The sequence below is a fragment of the Passer montanus genome, unplaced genomic scaffold (assembly GCF_014805655.1).
Source record: "Passer montanus isolate IOZ18808 unplaced genomic scaffold, ASM1480565v1 scaffold31, whole genome shotgun sequence".
Lineage (NCBI taxonomy): Eukaryota > Metazoa > Chordata > Aves > Passeriformes > Passeridae > Passer > Passer montanus.
In genome coordinates this window covers 9,838,307-9,859,180 of record NW_024367819.1, presented here as the reverse complement: position 1 = coordinate 9,859,180, position 20,874 = coordinate 9,838,307, and the positions used below count along the sequence as shown (strand labels likewise).

Below are 20,874 nucleotides of genomic sequence, written 5' to 3'. Positions count from 1 at the left end.
GTGTTGCTCTGTTCTCTTCCTCTCCTGGGAGCGTTTTGGCAGCCTCCATGAGTTTAAGGACGTGACAAAGCAACAACAGAGGCTGGAGGGTAGATCAGAGAGGGCAGAGACTGACTTAACCTGTGGGGAGGGACATTCAGGGAAGCAACGGGCTGGTGATGCAGAACTGCCTGTAAATGCTGTGCATGACAGATATGTAACTTTATTGTGTTAGATGTCCAGCATCTTTCCAATCCTTGCTTTGGTAGGAGAAACAAATCCTTCGGAACATGGTAAACTGGGGAAAAATGTGTCATGCTGCTTTCTAACTTGAATGCTCGTCTTGACAAAAATCGACGTATGGCTTCTAAAAAGGGGATTCCGCCTCCGGAAAAGGTACCCAGTGACACAGTCCTGCAAGAGCCCTCCGCCCGTGGGAGCAATTCCAAAGCAATCTCCAAATGTCTCTCCCTCCGGCTCCGGGAGGTGCTGCCACACACCCTGGGGAAGGCAGCGGCGTCCCCGCGGGAGCCGGGCAGGGCCGGGGGCGGGCCGGGAGCGGCACACGCCGCGCTCTCCGCCCCACGGCCGCCGTCGGGAGCGGCACCTGCGGCGGCACCGCGCCCCTCCGGGCGGCGAGGGCTCCCGGCCCCACGCAGGGGGAGGCCGGGGCAGGTGGCCCGACCCCGGGGGCATCTCCCGGCTCTGTTGCGGAGGGGCGCGGGGCAGCGGCTGCTTTCACGGTCTCCCGCGAAGGCACCTCCCGCCGCCGCCGCCCTGGGGCGCTTAGTCTGTGCGGGCGGCCGCTGCCCTCCCCGGCGAGGAGGAGCGCGCCTGCCGCCCCCGCCTCCGGGGGAGCCGGGCAAGGCATGTGCGTGCGGGGTGGCGCCTTCCGGAGGCGCACCAAGCCCCGGGCGGGCTGCGCGGCGGCCGCGGCATCCCGGCGCTCCGTGCCCATGCCGCCGCCGCCGCGGCTCCTCCTCTCCGCCTCCCGCGCGGGAGCGCGCCCCGCTCCACTCCCCGGCCGCCTCCTGCAGCAGCGGCGGCCGCGGCTCTGAGGGAGTTGCGCGGGCTCTGCCCGATGTGGCAAGAGGCGATGATGATGAGGAGGAGACGCCGCTACCTGCTAGAGCGGGCAGAGCAGGCGGGCGGCGGCTGCGGGGCGAGCGGCGAGCAGTCCCGCTCCCGGGACTGGCTCTACGAGTCCTACTACTGCATGAGCCAGCAGCACCCGCTCATCGTCTTCCTGCTCCTCATCGTGATGGGCGCCTGCCTAGCTCTGCTCGCCGTCTTCTTCGCCTCCGGGCTGGTAAGAGACGCCCTCCCGGTCCGGGACCCGCTCCATCCCCGGGTTCCCGGGCATCCCCGCTGCCGCCGCCCGGCATCCCCTCCCCTGTCGCCCCGCTGGCATCGCTGTAGCCGGCACTCTCAGCCGAGGCGGACGGGACGGGGCGGCCGAGAGCCGCTGCTGCAGCTCCTGCGGCGGAAAGTTGGTGGCCGGAGGCGCCGAGGTGGCGGCGGGGCCGGGGAGCCCCCGCCCGAACTTTGCTGCCCGATATTTCGAGGCGACGCTGGAGCAGCGGCCGCGCGGCTGATGGAGCGAAAACTGAGTCAACAAGCGCATCGAGTTTAATTCACTTAATTCCTTGGCTCCGCTCTCTTCCAACTGGCGGCTTGGCCGTAGTGGCCTTTGTAGTGGCAGGGTTTTCGTCGCCGCACAAAAATGCAGTCGGTACCTGTATATGAAGTAATATTTTTAGTGCAAGTAAGCAGAGGCTGTGCCCCTCCTTGTGCTAGCCCCCTCCATCCCCTATGATATCATTTTCTAGCGTTTGACCCATTTTCTCAAGAAAGCTTTTGGGACAGCGCAGCCTTCGTTTTTAAGGAAGGTGAAGTTTGGTTGGTCGGATGTCTTTTCTGCGTGCTCAGTGTGGGGTTTCCAGCCTTTAGGAAGAAAAATGTGTCACAGCAGCAGGTGACAGTCGGTATCAGTTTATCTCCCCTGAAATGGGTGGCGTTTTGCCCTTGCAAAGGAAAAGCTGCAGAGGGCAGTAAAATTCTTGGTCCTTTACAGAGTTTTCCCGCTGTTAAGGACTAGAAGCAGGCTGTTGGCATTACTGTATACTTCTGAAGTAAATGGGTATTTGTGTGGTCTCAGACTCTTCCCCTCCCTTAAAAAAAAAAAAAAAAAAAAGAATCTTTTTATGGTCTTCTGGAAAGCTGAATGTTTATTGAATAGAGCTAGTTATCTCTAAAGGCAAGGATGAGCAGGTCGGTATAATCAAATGGATTCTCCTAGAGGCACTGCAGCCAGTGTTTGCTTATCCTGCTTTCTTGCTTGACCAAACTTTTGCCTTAAAACCTGCAGGAACTGCCTGCAGGATTAGCTCAGCTTTGAGTCGATTGCTGGTTTATTTCCTTTCGGCGTTTGTATTAGTTGTATTTTAAGCTTTTTGTTCAGCCACTCCTACTAAATAGAAAACAGTTGTAAAAATGAGGCCAGTAATGGTGATGCTTCATATTTTAGTTGTTTAATGTCCAAAGGTTTAAATTTTGGAGCTCTGTGTGCAAAATGCAGGTTTGATCACTTATCTTGTTCTAGTGTGTTAATGTGGGTGCTTGTCCACCAGGGCTGAAGGGACTGTTGGAAGGTGGAACTGCAAGTCTGTGAGGCAGAGATAACTGTGGAGATGTACACTGTACATGCCCACAGTCAAGGTGACAGAATTTGGGCTTGATAGTGTTTAGTACTAAATTATGTACTTTTCAGTCGTGGTATGGTCTGCAGCTTGTTTACAAGTTGCATGTGGTTATTTTGGTAATTTCATCTCTTGAGCTACATCATTTGCAGTAATGAAGGTAGCATAAAACTGGATCCAGATGGAAGGAGTGCTGAAAGTTATGGAAACAAAACTGTGAACTGGCTGAATCTTGCCAGGCGTTACTTCTTCAGAGTGAATTTAATAGTTCAGTCTGCATTTGGAATTCCAGACATACCGGAAGAGTAAAAAAAAAAGCTTTTAAAACCGTTTTCCTGAGCCTTTATCTTCCTGTAGCTAAGAACTGGATGGGTGAGTGGAGAAAGAGGTGGGCTTCATCCAAGTTTCCAGTCGACAGATGAAAGTGACTTCAGGCAGGGAGAAAGCTTGCCTATATGGAACTTCCAGCCACAGGATGCTGGACAAAATCCTTTGGAATCCTGCCCAGAATTTCACCTAAAAGCACTTTATTGTAGTCTAGTTTCTGATTGCATTTGTGATTAAAGTATTCCTGAAGGTTTAGATCTGCTTTACCTGCATCTGAATGAAGGATACATATTTTATAAAGCTGTGGACTTTTAGTCATTTTTTTGTGCCTGATGATATAAAAGGGACATGTGGTTAGGAGTATCTGAGCCACAAAATCTTGGTATTAATATCCTTATCTTTTATCTTGCACAACTTGTACAGGTGTGATTGTTTTGACAGAAGATGTAATTTTGTAGAGAAGGCCCAGTGGAAGTGAAGTGGGATAGTTCTGTGCAGATCTATGCTATGCATCTGGAGTTAAGGGAAATATTTCTTAACGGTTGTTTCCTTTAGATTTTGTACAAAGCAGTTAAGATTTCACTGAAAATTACTTAAGCCTGTTGTGGAGGAAAAACTCCAAAATGACTCACTATAACAGTTTGGATTTCTTGCTTGTGCTTCATAGAACAGCTTAGAACATGGAATGTGGGATTGGACATTGTTAGGATGGATATTCATGAAGTGTGAACCATTTTCATGTTCTAAGCTAAAAAAATTGGAAACCAGTGGAATTGAGAGAATGCTTTCCTTCTATTTTAATATTTATTTGGTTGTTAAAATATATCACTGTGGTGTCTGAGTTGCCTTTTTTTGTGGGTTTTTTTTTCATGCGACAAAGTATTCTTAAGTGTTCCCAAACAAAGCCAGCCACACGGGGGATGTATTTTACTTACTCAGCTCTTTCAACTAGTCAGAATACAAGCTATAGCTTTCCTGATTTCAGATGAAAAATTTATGAAAGCTGTTGCAAAATTACAGTAAACAAGATTACTTACAAAGTGTGCCTGGAAATCAGATTACTTTTCTTTCAGACAATGTACTGCTATTATTACTGAGAGAGGTTTCTTGGGAGATTTTGCTTTTGTTTCAGAGAACAATTGTGATTTTGACCTTTGGTATTAAGCACTCTATCTCCTCAAACACTAGATATAAAACTTGAGTCAGCTTGAATGATGACCATTCCCAGCTTGTAATTATAAATAATGTAGTGATAGTATCAACCTTTGAATTTCCTGTGTCAGAGTATCCTCTGTATTTCTCTACCTGGCGTGAACTGCAAGCTGGCAAAATGAGATCAGTCATCCATGTTTAGCTGCTGCTTTAATCGATAGAGAGTAAATTATTTTCCCAAACCTGTGAAAGCCTTTCAGGACTTAAAAATGCCAGAGGTCAGCTTCATTTTCTCTCTGACTATTGTGTTATTATTTCAATGTAAAATATATGGAAAACTCATTATTCGCCCATCTCTCCCTTTTTAGTACTAAAAGCTTATGGCCATTTTTAGTGGTATCTAGAACAGTTTTGTCTCTGGCAGGAGCATGTCTCTTATAACTACAATTGGCAGGAGATTGAAAAACAGAGCCGTTTTTAAATTCATAGTGTAAAATATGACAGTACCTGAAATATCTGAAATTGTGATCAGTTTCTTACATGATTAAACAAAAACTCTGAAGACAGGGGTGATGCCCAAATTGTACAATTTATTGGAAGACCATAACTTTCCTTTATCCATGCATTTTTCTAGACTTAAAGAGTGCCTAGTCCATAGATAAAGGCCTCAAAAAGAACCTACACTTCAGGGATATCAAAATCTTTTAGTACTTGTGTTGTAAGTGGGGGAAAATTTAAACCTGTTTTGATCTTCTTTCTGCTCCTATTCTGAAAACGTACGGTTCACCAGTCTGCTACCAGATACACATGTTTTCTTTTAGCTGGCCTGTTCCCTTTGCTCAGGATCTGTAAGCCTGCTGTGTGGTGTTAACATTAGTTGCAGCCCTTATCTCCCTCCTGAATTTTTGCTGCCACGTGTGACCTTGTAAATCTTTTAAGATGTGGTTGCTGTGTGTAGGCTCTGGTGTGTCGGTGCATGTTTCTTGAGGGTGCCCTTGGCCAACTGGGGCATGTGTTGAGCAAAAAGTGCTTCTGCAACATGGCATGGTGTAGCCTTCCCTCTTCCAAAGCACTCTTGAGATTGTTCTGGGTCAGCCACCTAAGGGCTGGCTGTGCAGCAGAGGTATTAGTTGCCCCCTCAACCACTTCCTTGAAGTTCCTGAAAAGCTCAGGATCGTGCTGGTAGGCTCATTATAGATTTTTGGACGTTTTTATGGATTTATAAATTCAAGAAACTAAAGGTTGGCTGCACATCTCTTTTACTGACATACCCAAATACCTTCTGTAGCAAAAAGAGGAGCAGTCAATGGTTCTGAAAGAGGGAATACAATTAACTAGGTCGATGTACCTGCAGCATGGCAGATGTACATTCTGCAGGAATTGGTTTTCTGGCATCAGACTGACTGAACCTACCATCAGCTGATCCTGCATGGAATAAGAAGTAGCTGCCTCATTCTTCTGAAGGAGTACGTGAAAACTTTCTGTCTGCCAACCTGGTTGGCAGATAACTCTTTCTGTGCAAGGAGGAGATCAGGAGAGTCCTGTTAGCCTCTTGGGGTTTGAACTGAGGTGTCCATTTCTTCCCTCTAGTTGGTGTTATTCCTGAAATAAATTCTTGCTGTTTTTGGTAAAAGGTGGACATCAGCCAAGCCCTTCCAGATTTCCATGATCATAATCTCATCTTGAAATGAAGGGGGAAAAGTCTTCCAGGTCCATGTGGAATGAGTAGTTTTAGCATGTTTCATCATGTACAAAAAGCATCTGATGTGTACCTCTGGTATTGTTCTAATCTCATCAGTTTCCCTCTGAAAAATTCATCCATCCACACCAAAAGGTCACCTCACTGACAACATGATTTTGTATCTGTGTTCTTGAGATGCTCTGTTGTAATCTAATTGCACGGAATAATACAGGCATATGATAAGACCATTTGTACTCTCAATTTTAGGATATCTTTTGAGATCAACCCTATGTAATTTACAGCTTTTTTTAGTTTAAGAGCACCAACTGTTTTCCCAAAGCTCAAGAATACCCAAGGTCTGAAAACGTTCCTTGGAATCCTTGCAGACTGAAAGTAAGCCAAAGCATCTGTTAACAGTGTTTTCAAACTCCAATATATTCATTCCACCAAGAAGAAAGCTAAATCGGAGCAAAAGTAATGAAGTAAGAGAATCCTCACTAACTGAAGGACAAACAGAGGGTTTTTTGCATGCTTGATGCTATGGTTGTTGTGCTCAGGTGGTATCATACCTCTCCTTAAACTCTTTCTACCATACCACTGCTACTACCAACATGAGAAGGAATTAAAAATAAACATCAGTGTATTTACAATGCCTTTTCTTTCCACAGTTCCATTTATGATTGAGTGTACAGTTCTGCTTTCAAGTCCCCTATTAAAATGGTCCATGAGGAAACCCCATGTTCCTAGTTCTTGTTTTCTTGTCTCTAGACATCATATAGCAGTATATTCTTCTAGCTATAGTTGCTGGTTACTTGATGCAATCTTAGGATATTGCTATCCCTGCCAGATGTTCCTTCTGATGTTCTCTGAGAGTGACTTTTTAAAGGCAGTATTATCTCTTTAGGCAGGAAAGGTTGGTCTGTCTTCCTGTCTGAAGCAGGAATTGCCTGGCTTTCTGTCTGGTTTCAGTCCTCAGTACTGCATCAGTCTGGGCTGTTACTTCTTTCATTCTCTAATGACACTCACAGTACATCTGTGGTTACTTTTATTGCTGCTAAGAGCTTGTCTCGTTTGCCGGTCTCTAACAAGTCTGGAAACAGAGCCGTCAAATTAATGAGGTGCTGGTGGCAACCTCACTTTGCATGCTTCTCTTTCATCTTTCATATTGAAAAACCTAAATTCTGAATAAGAATTGGATAAAACTACGAGTATGGCAATATTGGAAAAATGCTTAGCCTTTTAATAAATTGAAGTTTTATGAATACCTTGGCAACAGAAAACTCATTTAATGCCACAAATTGTGACTCAAAATGGTGGATCCACAACTGCTAATCATTACTGCAGCTGACAGACATAATAAATAACATTCTGACTAGAGCTGTTTACTGATGTGCAATGGGAATAAGACAGATGATGGACTGGGCTCTGATTGTCTGCTGTCTTTATCAGCCTCAAGCCAGGTATGTGGATTCACAAATCCTGTACTGGCAACTTCATCGTGGATCTGCCATGGACTTGTGAATACTTGCCTGCCTATCTTCCTTAAATTTTTAAAAATTGGTTTCAAGTTCCTTATTGTGGACAGATATATCCAACCCATTTGTTGACTCCTACAAAATGGTGAATATATTTCTTTGAGCCTTCAAGAGCTCTTCTAGATTAAGGACCTTAGCCAGAGATCACAGATCCTGCATTTACACTGTGATTAAGAGAACTTCTTGTTATGACAGTAGTGGTCACTGGAGCCTTCCAGGCTGCTCCATGCATGACTCCAAACTGATGGACACTTCACACAGATAGGTGTGTTCTGCAAATCTTTTGAGCAGCTGGATGTGCTGGGGACCAAAGTGCAGCTGAACACCTGTAGAGTTTGATTCTGTGCCTACCTCCCCAGTCACAGTGGAGCTGTCATCCCAAATAATTATGTGCAGCCATAGTAGCTTCTGCATATTTCAAAAAGAATTGAATCAGCTCAAGCCACATTGATATGTGATGATGGAAGATACCAACAGATTAAACTTCTGTTTTGGGGGATCTGGATCCAAAAATAAGTGAATTGGCACAGTTCTGCCCTATTTTCCCTGACTTTTTTTCTTTGAACATCAAACCTGATGAAAAAACCTAAAACTCAAAACAGCTCAATACATTTTCTTTTCCATATCTTTTCTTTTTATGTCTTGAATAAACAACTTTCAGACACTGACCCTGATTCAGGTGATGCTGAAAATTGAAGGGACTATTGCACCATCTGTACGGAAGAGTGTGAGGCTGTTTCTACACTTACTCTCCGAGTTGTCTGTTTTACCAGCAAGTTTAGAAACGTTTTCTTTGTGTCTTCTCTAAACAGAACTCTTGTTTTTAGTGGTGCATATATGATATAAAAGCCCCTTGCTGTTTCTGGTGTGACCTTGTTCCAGGCTTGTGTCTGGGAGAGGCAGAGGAAATGACCACAAATGATGACAAGTGAGTCTGAACATTTTCTTCTTTCACCATCCATGGTTCTAGTTTTGAAGGTTTTCTTACCTGGAAGGTGTGTTCCAGAGTGCAGGAGCAATGGCTTCTGGTTGCATATACCAGAGACCAGCTGGGACAAGAGATGCTCTAGCCCACCTCTCCATTTCCCAAATAGCTTCTTGGAGCTGCTCAGGAAGGTTTGCAAGAGTAGTTAGAACTTACTTTTTTCCACCTGCTTTCCACAGCTGAATTTTGTGCTGTGGGACCTTTTAAAGACCCTAAATGCTATGGCTGACACAGTGAATCTGCTCACTGACTGGATAAATGGGATTGCTGTCCTTCGATTCCAGGTAAAATTTCCATATCCCTTTCTCCAATTTGCTAGTACTTTGGTTAGTCTGGGAGGAAGATCCTAGGAAGTTTAGATTCCCCCCAGGTCCTTTTCCAGCAACACTGATTTCAGGCTGAGGACTTGGACACATTGCTTCCTCTGAGAGAAGTGTTAGGAAAACAGATGCTCTTTGAACTTGGCTCAGCACCTGCTTGATATTGCTCCTGTTCCTATAGAATTGTTTCAAATAGAATTGGAAAGGATCCTTCAAGTCATCAAATCCAGTCATTAATTCAGCACTGCCACATCCACCATTAAGCCATGTCCCTAAGTGACACATCTACATGTGTTTTAAATACATCCTGGAATGGTGACTTCAGCACTTCCCTGGGTAGCCTGCTCACCCTTTTACGGAAGAGATTTTTCCTAATATGCAATCTAAACTTCCCCTGGTGCAATTTGAGGCCATTTTCTCTTTTCCTATTTTTTGTTATTGGGTGAAAGAGACCAAGACCCACCTTGCTCTGCCTTTCAGGCAATTGTAGGAAGTATTAAGGTCCCACCCCAACAACTTTTTCTCCAGGCTAGACAGCCCCAGTTCCTTCTGCTGCTCCTCATAAATCACTTCAGTTGCTTCATATACCTTGGCAGGTGGGTAGATTCTCTTTCCTTGCTGCAGGTACTGTGATGGTTGGTCCTTTGTAGCAGCACAGTGGTCTGAGAAGTGTCTAGTCTGGTCAAGACCTAGGAGGACATGGATGGGGAGGTTGTCCTGTAAACCCCACTGGGGATCCCTGCCCTGCTAACTCATGCCAGAAAATGGCCACAGACTCTCACTGGCGCTTGTTTTCTGCACCAGTGAGCTCTGGGAATTTTCAAACCTGACTGATAGGTGGTGGGATTTTGTAAAGTTGCTTCAAGTAATGTGACATCTGTTTAACAGTAAAACAATTTACCAGATTGGTTTTTGCTTTCTTTGATTTTTATTATTTTCTTACCTGTGCTTTAATGAAGTAGGGTTACAGTACTTATGAAAAAGCCCTGAACTAACACATAAATGCCTGTATTTGCAGAATCTGTTTTGCTCTATTTCTTATTATTTAGTCTGAAGTTTTACTCCTGAGATTTCATTTGGCCGTTATATTTTAAATGTAAGTTAACACGTTTGTAACCTTTATTTGAAATTTTATCATAATAGAAATAGTAGCCATTGCAGAATGTGGTCCTGATCATGGAGTCAAAAATGAAATAAGAAATATCTTAGGTTTGAAGTCAGTTGAACTGAGAGACATATGAGAGTGTGGAAAGCATCCTTAGGGGAGTAAACTTTAAGAACAATGTTGTGATAGAAATAACGGTGTTTAGTGTGTAATTGCACAACCTTAGGAAACACTTCAAAAGTAATTACAAAATGACAGTAGTGCCTTTCAATACTAAAGCTGTTTTTTATGCTGTCCTATTATGCCTATTTGTTAAATCTTAGGAATATTCTTGCAAAATGTATTTTTAAAAGACCTATTAGAGAGAGTACCTAAGTGTACCTTTTTCTTCGTTAAACAGACCCTTAAAATGAGCAGTTTCCTTATGTGCTGAAGCTCTTGTGCTCCCTGGTTCAAATTTTGTCATTCTTACTTTTAAGTGAGTTGCATCTTGACACATTTTCTTGATTACAGCCAGATTCTCAAGTTATTATGTCAGGAGGAAAATGGCGAGGGAAAGCCACCTTTTAGCTTTGATTTAAAAGTGACAGCCAAAATATGTAACTGTCAGTATTAAATAGCTCAAAGAGTCAGATGAGTACTTCTGACTTCTACAAATCTAAACGAGTATTTCAGACTTCTATGAATCTATATGGGTACAAGGAAGGCCATAATTTCACTTTTAATACATGTTGCAGTGCAGTTAATCTGAAAAATATGTCTTTGAGTCTTGTGAAGTATTGTATTATCCATAATGTTTAGCTGATGGAGCTTTTTCAATGACATATTTTGAATATATTTAACTAAAAAGTATATGTTCTTCCTAAGTGTTTTACTCAGTTTATCTTCCATATATAATCATTTGTATAAATAGTAGGTGCATTTATTGGAGAGTTTCTTTAAAAGTGTTTTTATAATATAAGGAAGGATTTTGAGACTATCTGAAAAGCAATCTAAACTGAGTTATTAACCCACCTTTGAGAGGAAGCCAGAACCAATGCATGTAGAATAAAGTATGCAAGAAAGATATTTTGATCACGATATTTACATTAAAAATTAATAAATTATGTGAGTAGGTTCTAATTACCTCTTGAGCCTGAAGTAATTAGTTTCATCAAAGTACAGATTTTTGCTCACATTTCTGCTTTCTTTCCCCCTCTTCTGAAGGGGACACTTCAGGGAGCAGGATGTAATTAAGTCTCCTTGCTCTCTAGGACATGGTTTATCTTCTGTGGCTGTCAGCTACTGCCATTGAGTAGGACAATTTTAGAAGTGCACCCAGCTGAGTGTTGTAGCCGCTAGTAACTGGATTTGACCATCCTTGTTTTCTTATGTTCTTACAGGTTTTAAAGTAAAGCTTTTGATAATTGCCAGCCTAAGAGAAGGTTGAGGTGCTGTTGGATGACTGAAAGGCCTGGCAGTCCTGTTCATATTCCCAGACCCTGTTTCTGGGCCTTCTGAACCCCAGCTTATTAAATACATAGTTGTACGCACTGGCATATTTTATCTGTCATGTGGTTAACCAGAGGAGAGGACCCAAATCGATGGAAAATAAACCAAGAGAGAAAAGTGCTGATGTGGCAAATGAGGATGTATGAAAAAACCACTCACTGTTCAGGTTGAGTGCATGGTGTTTGCACGAGGCATATTTTTGAATATAAAATATACAGGCCCACACATCCTGGTTCTACCAGTTAGGTTTTTGGCAGGGATAGGTGTCTGTTCTCTATTCCATGGAATATGATACAGTACGAATAGTCAGGAGCTCATGGGGTTCTGGCTACTTTCTGGATACTTCTGCTATCTTTGCATGCAGATAGCTGCAGTGGAGTTTGTTCCTGTTGGCCTGAGATGGACGTTACCTTTAAACATCAAAAGAGCTGGATTAAAGGACAGTTGTGCTCACTCCATGCAGAGAAGATAAACCTTAAAACCAAGTGTTACTCCTTCAGAATCTGGCCACTGTGTTGCAGCTTTGACTATGCTTGAAAACTATCTTTTCTTCCTTGCATTCATTTGGAAATGGTGATTGAACCACAGTTATGGTGTTCATCATGCATTGAGGTGACATTGTGATGTTCTCTCTTCTTTATTCTGTTTTTCTATGTTCTGCATTTCGGGTTGTTTTTCGACTGCTGCTGAGCACCTAAGTGATGTTTTCATGAGTCTAGCTATGATAAACACCAAATATCTCTAAGTATTAGTAGCCAGCTAAGAGCTTGTTGTCATGTGTATAAAGCTAAGATTGGTCTGTCTGAGGTGCATCTCTGCACACACATCTCTGCTGAAATTCATCTGCCATTTTCTTGCTCTGTAGTGACTCTTATGAGATCCTTTTGTGTTTCTTCATAGCTGACCCTCACCTTTGCCAGACTGCTGTTCAGCCCTTTTCCAAACTGTTTATGGGTATTTTGAGCACATACCGTAGGATTCCTGAGGACACTGGTACCTTTGTTTGTTGCAGTTTTTCCAGTAGATGCCAGATCGTGCTGGTGCTTCCCTTTGTCTCTGAGAGGGATCTCAGGAGAGACTGGCATTACATCACATGCCTATCTTTGGGTACTGGGGAACTTTTGGGTGCAGGTTATATGCTACTACAGTTTTAGCTCTTTCTTCTTCGAGTCTTATTGGCCCTTTCTGGTGAATTCTGACTGCTTATGGTAATTTTTTTTTACATTTCATGTTGCTGCTTTTGTCTCTAATGCCTTACACTAATGCTTCAGTTTGAGACAGGCTTTCGGACTTATTCCCCCTGCATAGATTGTTTTGGCATGAGAATTATCCTACAATGAACACAGATAAAAAAAAAAAAAACGAAAAAAAAGCCCTAAACCAAACAACCCAAATACTTTTTGCTACAGTCTGTTTTTCTCTAGTTGTTCTTTTTAATACCTGCATAATCTGTTTGTTTGGAAGTTCTTTAGCAGGCTGCCATGACTCCTGATTATGTTTGAAAAATAATTTACTATTTATTTGTATACTCTTAAAAACTTGCTTGAGAATTTTTTTTTTTCCTGGCCTGCATTATTGAGTCTTTATATTAATTAAGCCTTTATATTAAATCCTTTTTTATTATCCCCTTGCAGGTTGTTATGTTGTTTTTTGTGTTTCCTTTTTTTTTCTTCCTCTACAGAAGATAAATTTTAGAAGCTTCCTTACTTGGATGTTGAGACATTCTGGTTGTATTTTTGGTCTTTCTCAAGTTGTTTAGAGGAATTGATTAGCTATTCCCTTTGCCTCTGAGTTTTATAGTGTCTTCAGGCTACCTACAAAGATTTTAATCTGTGAGCTTATAGCTCCCCCTTTCAATTTTAATGTTTAGGTTTTAATGTTTAGATTTTAATGTTTAATGTTTTTCATTTGTTTTCTTAACAAGATTTGTCACTGTTATAAAGAAGCCCCTCAATAGCAATATTTTGTGGACCAGGTTCTTTCCATTTCTTGAGATCAGACTGATCTCAAGATTGTTTTCTCTTTCTTTGTATGGGTGGGTTTTTTTTGTCTGTGTTCTTGTTTGTTTTGGTTTTCAGCAGTGTGCATGAGACACAGACTGTGGTCTCAGCTTCCATCTGCTGTTGTGATGCTTAGCAAGTCCATCTGGGAGTCACTAAAGTATCCCTTGATCTGCTGTGTTTTCTTCTGTGACAGCCTTCCTTATATCTGCATCATAACCAGTCCTCTAAGTAATTTATTTTTATGAGGCTTTGCTGTTCAGTCTCTTTTTTGGCTCATAGCCACTTTATACTATTTGTTAATTCTCTTAGACTGTTAATACAGGCCTTTCTTCAGTCTCTGGTGAACTGTATGGCTTTCAGTCTTTTTCTACTCTTTTATTATTCTGCTGATGATTTTTTACACAAAGTTTTCAGTAAGACTATTGTGTAAATAATGCTTCAACAACAGGCATTTTCGTTCTTCCATCTAGCTTCCAAGGCTTGTAGAGAAGAGTGTATCCTTTCATATGGCTCTGCCAGATTTTAAAAAGAGAGTCTGTTTTGCTTTTCCTTTGCTGAAACCTTCTTAGCTGAGTTTAATCAACTTCTGTCCTTTCATTTAGTTGAGACTCACTGGTCTCCTTGACATTACTGCTTCTCTTAAACCATGTACTCTGTTTCTGTAGCAATCTATCTATAACATTCAATTTGACTGTTTTCCTCTGATGTTGGAAGTGCCAGCAAACTCATTGTTATCTTTTATTTGTTAAACTCAGTTGCCTTCTAGAGACAAAATCCCTATTTCCCAAATATCCTGGTTTCTTTGATTTCCCTTTTGACTGCATTTTCTTAGCTGCTTATTGAACTTTTGCTTGCCAAGCAGTTGGGGTTTTGTTGTTTGTGGTTTTTTTTCGTGAGGGGACCCACCTTTTGTATACTCTTAAAAACTTGCTTGAGAATTTTTTGTTTTTTTTTCCTTTTTTTTTTTGTTTTTTTTTTTTTTTTATCATTTCCAGGAATGCTATAACTGTTCTCTGCTTTCTTTACTAGCAACAAATATTTTATCTCCAGAAGTTTTCTTCCAACTTCTTATGTTGCTGTTACTTGCAAAGCATCCATGGCACCTCCAAAGAGCCTTTCCAAAGCCTCTGTGGGGTCTGATGTTTTTTGCATTAAACAGAGAAGTCCGATCTCTGGTATGACTTTGTTTTCCTGATAATCATTGCTACAGCACTGAAGCAGGTGAAGTTCACTTATAGGTATCAGGCAAACGTGGAAAGATCTGGATGCCATTGTTTTCTACTGACTGAGAAGATAAATAACATCTATATGTTACTGGACTTACTAAAAAAACCCCGCTGACCAAAAGTGCTTGGCTTGGTAGTCAGTCATGTGTGTGGTGAGGAGGGTGTTCACAAGACGTGCAGGGTTGGCCACTGTATTGTCACTGTTAGTCCTGTGTGCTCACAAGGACATTGCCTGTAATGCTAGAGAACAGTTCTTGTTCAGAGAACAGAAGGGCTGCACTGCTGCAAAACTGCACATTTCTCTTATGGGGAACACATTTGCAGCACACATGGTTCATGGCTTTCAAGCCTGGGGAAAGGCTTCAGGTGGCCAGAATGTCATCTGAAGGGTTTGGATGAAATCTTGCTGCTCCAATTATGTTCCTGTGTACTAGTGAATACAGAATGGTGTAGAATGGGGCCATGGCTGCAGAACTGCTTCTCATGGTTCCATACAACATCACACAGCAGCTGGGCAGCTCTAATGCCACATGATCCATGTGATGTGCAATGGCTGGACTGACATTCACCTAGTGTGGAGGCAGAGATCTCTGTGCACTAACAGCGTGTGTAGACTGCACATCAGACTCATTAATAGACAGAACTGAATTTCTCAAGACAACAGACATCATGAAACAACTGGATTTAGACCTGATGCTGTTATCATTGATCTGCTAAGCCAGACGGGGAGTGTTGAATCAAAGAGAAAAAAAATTCAGGCGTAGAGTTGCATAGGGCCTTAGTGAAAATGAAAAGCTTCATTGACACAAACTTCAAGACCGTTTGATTAAAAGATACAGGTAACTTAATTTTCTGCTAATGTCCTTGAATACACTGCACAAAACTCAATGGGAGATTAAAAAAACAAGCAAACAAACAAAAAGAACCACATAAGAAACCTTCTAACCAGGCAGCTAAGCAAGAATAGCAAGCGAAGTTTTATGTTATGAAAGATAAATGCTGGGCACAAAAGGCAGAGGAGTCTTTCTGAGGTGTGGATCCAGAAAACATCATGTGGTACTGGAAATAGCACCTGGCCTTAAAGACACAGCACAGTTTCTGAAGTGGAGATGGACTAATGCTAATGGAATTGATGGAAAAGAAACCTTGGACCGCTGGAAAAAACTTTTCAGTTGTTGTCCTAAATGATGAAATCCTCGATGAAACTATACAGCTGCTTGGCCAAGAGCAGGGCACAACACCTCTTAATAAAATTAAGATTTTCCCAGCTGTCTAGCAGATGGCACACAGTGCACTCAGCCATAAGAAAATTCACTAAAATATAAAACCATAGGAGAAGGGTCACAAGTAGCCAGAAGAATTTTGCAGATTTTGTACAGAAATATTTTTTGTGGTGGTAGAGAATTTAAGTGCTGTCCAGTTTTACAAAGAGAAGGGAGATTAGGTCTTCTGAAAATCATTGTCTCAAGTCCTGGAAAAGGTTTTACAGAAAAAATGGTCAGTTTTTGCTGCAGAGACAACTCAACAGATTCTTTCAGTCAGTCCTGTTAAAGGAAGATGTTTGATTGAGAGGTCAGTAAACTGGTAATCCTTGAGCCCTGTAACATTTCTTCTAACACTTAGCATTTTTGAAAATAGCTGCATCAAATGGAAGATACTGAAAATTGAATAGATGTATGAAACAATGTCTGAAGAATATTAATAATTTGGTTTTATATTTACATTTAGAGCATGTTTCATTGATCTCAGCAAAAGGGATTTTAGTAGGAGTTTAATGTAGTAAATGGTTTGAGTTAATTCAAAGCGTGTGATATTTCAGATCCCAGCAGGAGTCTCTGTACATAGACTACAGGTGAATTCCATTAAACAAAAAGAATAAAGAAAAAGTATCAAAAGAATGAGGGACCACATGAAAAGATTTTCTGTGAAAAGTTTTATGCTAAAACTGGAATTTTGGCTGCTTATTTGTTCATTTTTGTGGGTTATTTCATCTGTGTTTTTGTATATAACAGTGAAGAGCTCTACAGCAGCTTTGCTGTTTAAACTGAGGGCATAACATTATTTGGGAAAGAACAGAATGTAGATTGAGAGAAATTGTGGGTTTGGGAAAGATGATTGAAAGTGACTTCAGATTTTACTGGTGGTAACAGGATTATCACACTTTGGAAAAATTTGTGGGGGTTGAAAAATTTCTAACAGTAGACTTTTTAATTTCTTCTGTAATTAAAAGACAGCAAGACAGAAAACACTCAGGGAGACAGAACTGTCAGGTAAGATCCATCTATTGCAGGCGTAGCCATTATGTTCAAAAGTGTCATGCTGATATTTTAATTTCATTACCTCTGGTGTATTTTAATTTCTGAGACTAGCAGAAAAAAAAAAGCAGCAAAGTGTTTGGGTTTGTTTTTTTTTTCTTTTCCCCCCCACCTCTTTGGGAAGTTGTTAAGGTAACAGAACAGCTAACCTTTAGGATTTTGCCACACCCAACTTGCTAAGCGCACTGATAATTGCAAATATTGATCGGGAAGCTGCAAGTTCTAAATGTCCTGCTCTTAAAAGTTACAATTCTGTAGAGATTAGTTCCTCTGAAGCAATAGGAAAATATTGTATAAAGTAGTTTCCAAAATAAACCTCTGCCTTACAGGGCCTGCTTTTCTTGAGCTGACATTAGCTTATATTTTAAAGGCAGGATTGTAAAAATCCCCCTGTACACATTGAGGCCTTCTGTAAAGGATACAAATTATAATAAAGTTTTATTTTCTCATATATTTTATAAATTGCCTAATGTGTACACTATTCTGTCTTTAAATTTCAATTTCACTTCAGAATTTGTGCAGGGTATGGTGTGATGCAAGCAGCTTGTGACAGCAGAAGGATGTTTTCCTGTGTCAGCTCAGGGAGGTCACCTGTGCTCAGGAGCTGATACTGTGTGGTTTATTTTATTTTATTTTTTGCATACACTTAAATCAGATTGTAAATTTGTGTAGTAGGCAGTAGGAGAGAAAGCAGAAGTAAAATTTTAGATTTAGTAATCAAAATAGTTCAGCTAAGTGTTGAGATCAGTGTATGCATAAAAAAAGGAAATTGAGTAGCTGTTAATTTGGAACAAACATTTTGATGGATTGATCTAATTATAGAATACATATCATATATGTAGCTGCATGAGCATACGTGTGCTCTAAACAGACATCTAAATATTGTTGATCTGTTGTGAAGCCAAATCCTCACAGAAAGTAGTTTTATTACTTTTTTACTGGTGTGGAGAAGCATGCAGTTGAAGTGCATCTGGATTTTCTTACTAGTATGATTGTAGCATGGTCCTTATCACTGAAATGCCAATTTTCCATCATTTGAATATGTGGTTTTCCACATGGCCTACTCCAGGAGTTGTGGTTTCCTTTGGTGCTGTGACTTGGGCTGCATGACAGATGGTGCAAGGAAGTTGATGTCCTGTTGCCTGTGACTCCTGGCTCTTGCAACAAGAGTGGCAATCCCACCTGGTTGAAGTTAAATGCTTTTGGTGTTAACTGAGCTGACATTGGTTGTGCCACTTACTAAATCAATTAACTGAAACAAGTCTCTGACATGGGATTGATCAAAACTCACAACATTTATATATATAAATCCGTAGTTTTTCCTACAAGTAAGTAGGTTTAATATTTTTACTGTGAAGCTCAGTGCTCTTGCATTTACTTACCCCTATGCCTGAATTTGAGGCCATAATTTTGTTTTCAGTTTGACTACCCAAGAGCCTGAAAGCCTTTGTGTGTGTACTTGATATTTGGAAGCTTGGTGTTTGCATTTCAGGGTTAGCAATGCCACATAAAATTTCCTGCACTTCTTTTGCTTATACCGTGATTGTCAGTGTTGCAATAAAAATTGCTTAAATGTATGACTTGATAAATTGAAAAGGGAATTAAAAATAAGAAGAGCTGAAAGATGAGCTGATTTTTGCCAGGCAGGGCAGGGTATATTGTGGCATTTCCCTTGGTTTCAGCCTGCCAGGGTGCTCCTGAGCTGGAGGTGGGAGCCAGCTGGGTGTCACAGTCTGTGGTGCACACACAGGCAGGGCTGCAAGGAAAAGGAAGAAATGGGAACAGCGAAGGGAGCCACATTTTTACAGCAAATGTCTCTAGATATCAACCTATAAAATTTGCTAGATCAGGGTAAAAAACCCAAACAAAACAAAAAAAAACCCTTCACCTGCTGATGGTATTTGTAAATGTAAATTTACAAATTGGTTTGTAAATTTTTTGTTTTGATTTAATTGAAGCAAATCTTTGATGCATAGGAAAGGAAAAAAGTCATATTAAGATACCTTTAAGTAAAATGTTATGTATTTAAGTTGAAAACTCATCAATACACAAGATTTAACAGGGCACTAAGGAAGCAACCACAGATAAGGGAAAAAGAAATGCATCTTTGTGCTTAGATGTCTTACAAATCATCAAATAAGTACTTTCAGATTCTCTTGAAGATTTCACCATAAAAAATGAATCTGATGCTTTTCTGTATGAAGTCTGTGGTTACTGTTGCAGCAGTAGCATTTGGAGCCTGCTTTTGGGGAATCCTTGTTGCTGCAAATGAGGTTGTTAGAATTCAGAACAGCTGGGGAATGACTAAAGATCCTGTGACTGTACTTTGATATAGCACTGTTGTATTTCAACCAGGCATACTTTTGAGCACGTACAGCAATATAAAATCAATTTTTTTTTTTTTATGCACTCATCATTAGATCATTTAAAGATGCTAGTGTAGTAGATTCCAAGTAAGGTCTGTATATAAATTTAAATATTGAATATTCTGAATCTTACTTCACATTATTTCTAGTCCTTGCTTTGGGTGTTGTTAGTGCATTTCAAAGTAAGCAGTTGCTAGGAGAAAATGTATATATGTAATCTAGAGTCTGTACTTGTAGGTAAATACTTTAAGCAGAATCAAAACATGTAGTACCTTTCAACTATCACTGTCAAAAAGGCTTTTATAGAGCTATGGACATAGTTAATTTGTGAGGCATTTTGACAGCTGCATTGTTCAGAGTGATTTACAGTTTTCTCAACCTGCTTCAAATAATATTAAATCATAGAGTGCTTTGGGTTAAAAGGGACCTTAAAGATCACCTATGCCAACCTTCTTGCCATGGGCAGGCACACCTTCCACTAAAAAAGGCTGCTCAAAGCCCCATCCAACCTGTCCTGTATCACTTGGAGAAGGGAATTATCATCAGCATGTTCCAGGAACCGCCTGGTTTGCTCATGCCCTGCTTTTTTGCCCCTTCAGCAGGTGCTGGGGTGGCTGAAGTTCCTCATGATGACTAGGGCTTGTGAACACTGTTCCTGTCCATCTAGAGAGGTTCTCATCTTCTCAATCTTCCTGGCTGGAGGACCTGTAGCAGACCCCCACTGTAGTGTTGCATATCTCTGCTCTCCCTTTAACCCAACCTATAGGCTCTCAGCTCATCATCCATTACCCGGCAGGGGATGCTCCATGCATTCTTACTGGTCATTGACATAGAGGGAAACACCCTCTCCTTGTGTCCCCTCTCCTCTCCTTCCTGAAGAGCCAGTATCCTTCCATTCCAACACTCCCATCATAGGCGCCATCCCACCACACCTGTGTGACAAGGTCCGAGGTGAACATCTCTTGTTTACTGCCCATGCTCCCAATGCCAACATACTGGCTTTTCCTGCCAACTTGCAATCCCCTTTCAGACTCAGAGCATCTCTTTCTGATATTGGCGTCAAACTTGAAGCAGAATGAATTGATGTTCTGTTCCCCTGGGAACTTTAATTTTGTGAGGATTGGTGAAAAAACGTCTTGCATTCCAGAGTGCCTTACCATCACCCTCTGCAATCTGTCTTGGTATTGCTCAGACTGTTCCTGACACTGGCTGTGTCACTGGTGCCCTTGTGAAACTACAGCAGTGGGCAGTAGTGGGCTCTGTGAGGCTTGGGAGTCTCTTGGTGACATCCCTGCTATGAGCCCCCAGTAAGCAGCAGAGCTCTCAGGAGCTGTCAGAGGCAGACCTGTGTGCCTCTCACAGGACGGTCCCTGCTGCTGCCATCATCACGTTCTTGTGGTTGTGTTACAGAGCAGATGGGGCTGCCTGGCTCAGCTCCAGCACCTCTCCTGATGGGATGGGTCTTTTCAGTCTGCAGAGCAGAGAAGAGGTTCTGCAGAGCATGCCAGCTTCAGAGGAAGTTTCTTTCTCCTGTAGATTCATGCTCTTGCAAGTTTCTGTTTCTCTGCATTTTGCCCCCCTGTGTTCTATGTGTCAGTGGAGCTGTTGGATGGTTGGCCATGGGCTGTGGGTCCACTGCAGACTGGGCTTGGAACCAGCTTTCCAACTCAGCCCCGCTTCTGATGCGCAC

The 20,874-nt window shown here is 41.7% G+C and overlaps 1 protein-coding gene across 1 annotated transcript in view; it reads left to right on the top strand.

Annotated features, from left to right (window-relative positions):
• The first annotated feature begins 1,060 nt into the window (after positions 1 to 1,060).
• The window catches only part of ADCY2 (adenylate cyclase 2), a 209,009-nt gene continuing 189,195 nt past the window's right edge, over positions 1,061 to 20,874 (top strand). Inside the window, exon 1 of the mRNA XM_039714799.1 lies at positions 1,061 to 1,288. Coding sequence (XP_039570733.1) covers positions 1,061 to 1,288 — 228 coding nt within the window. The remainder of the gene's footprint in view (positions 1,289 to 20,874) is intronic.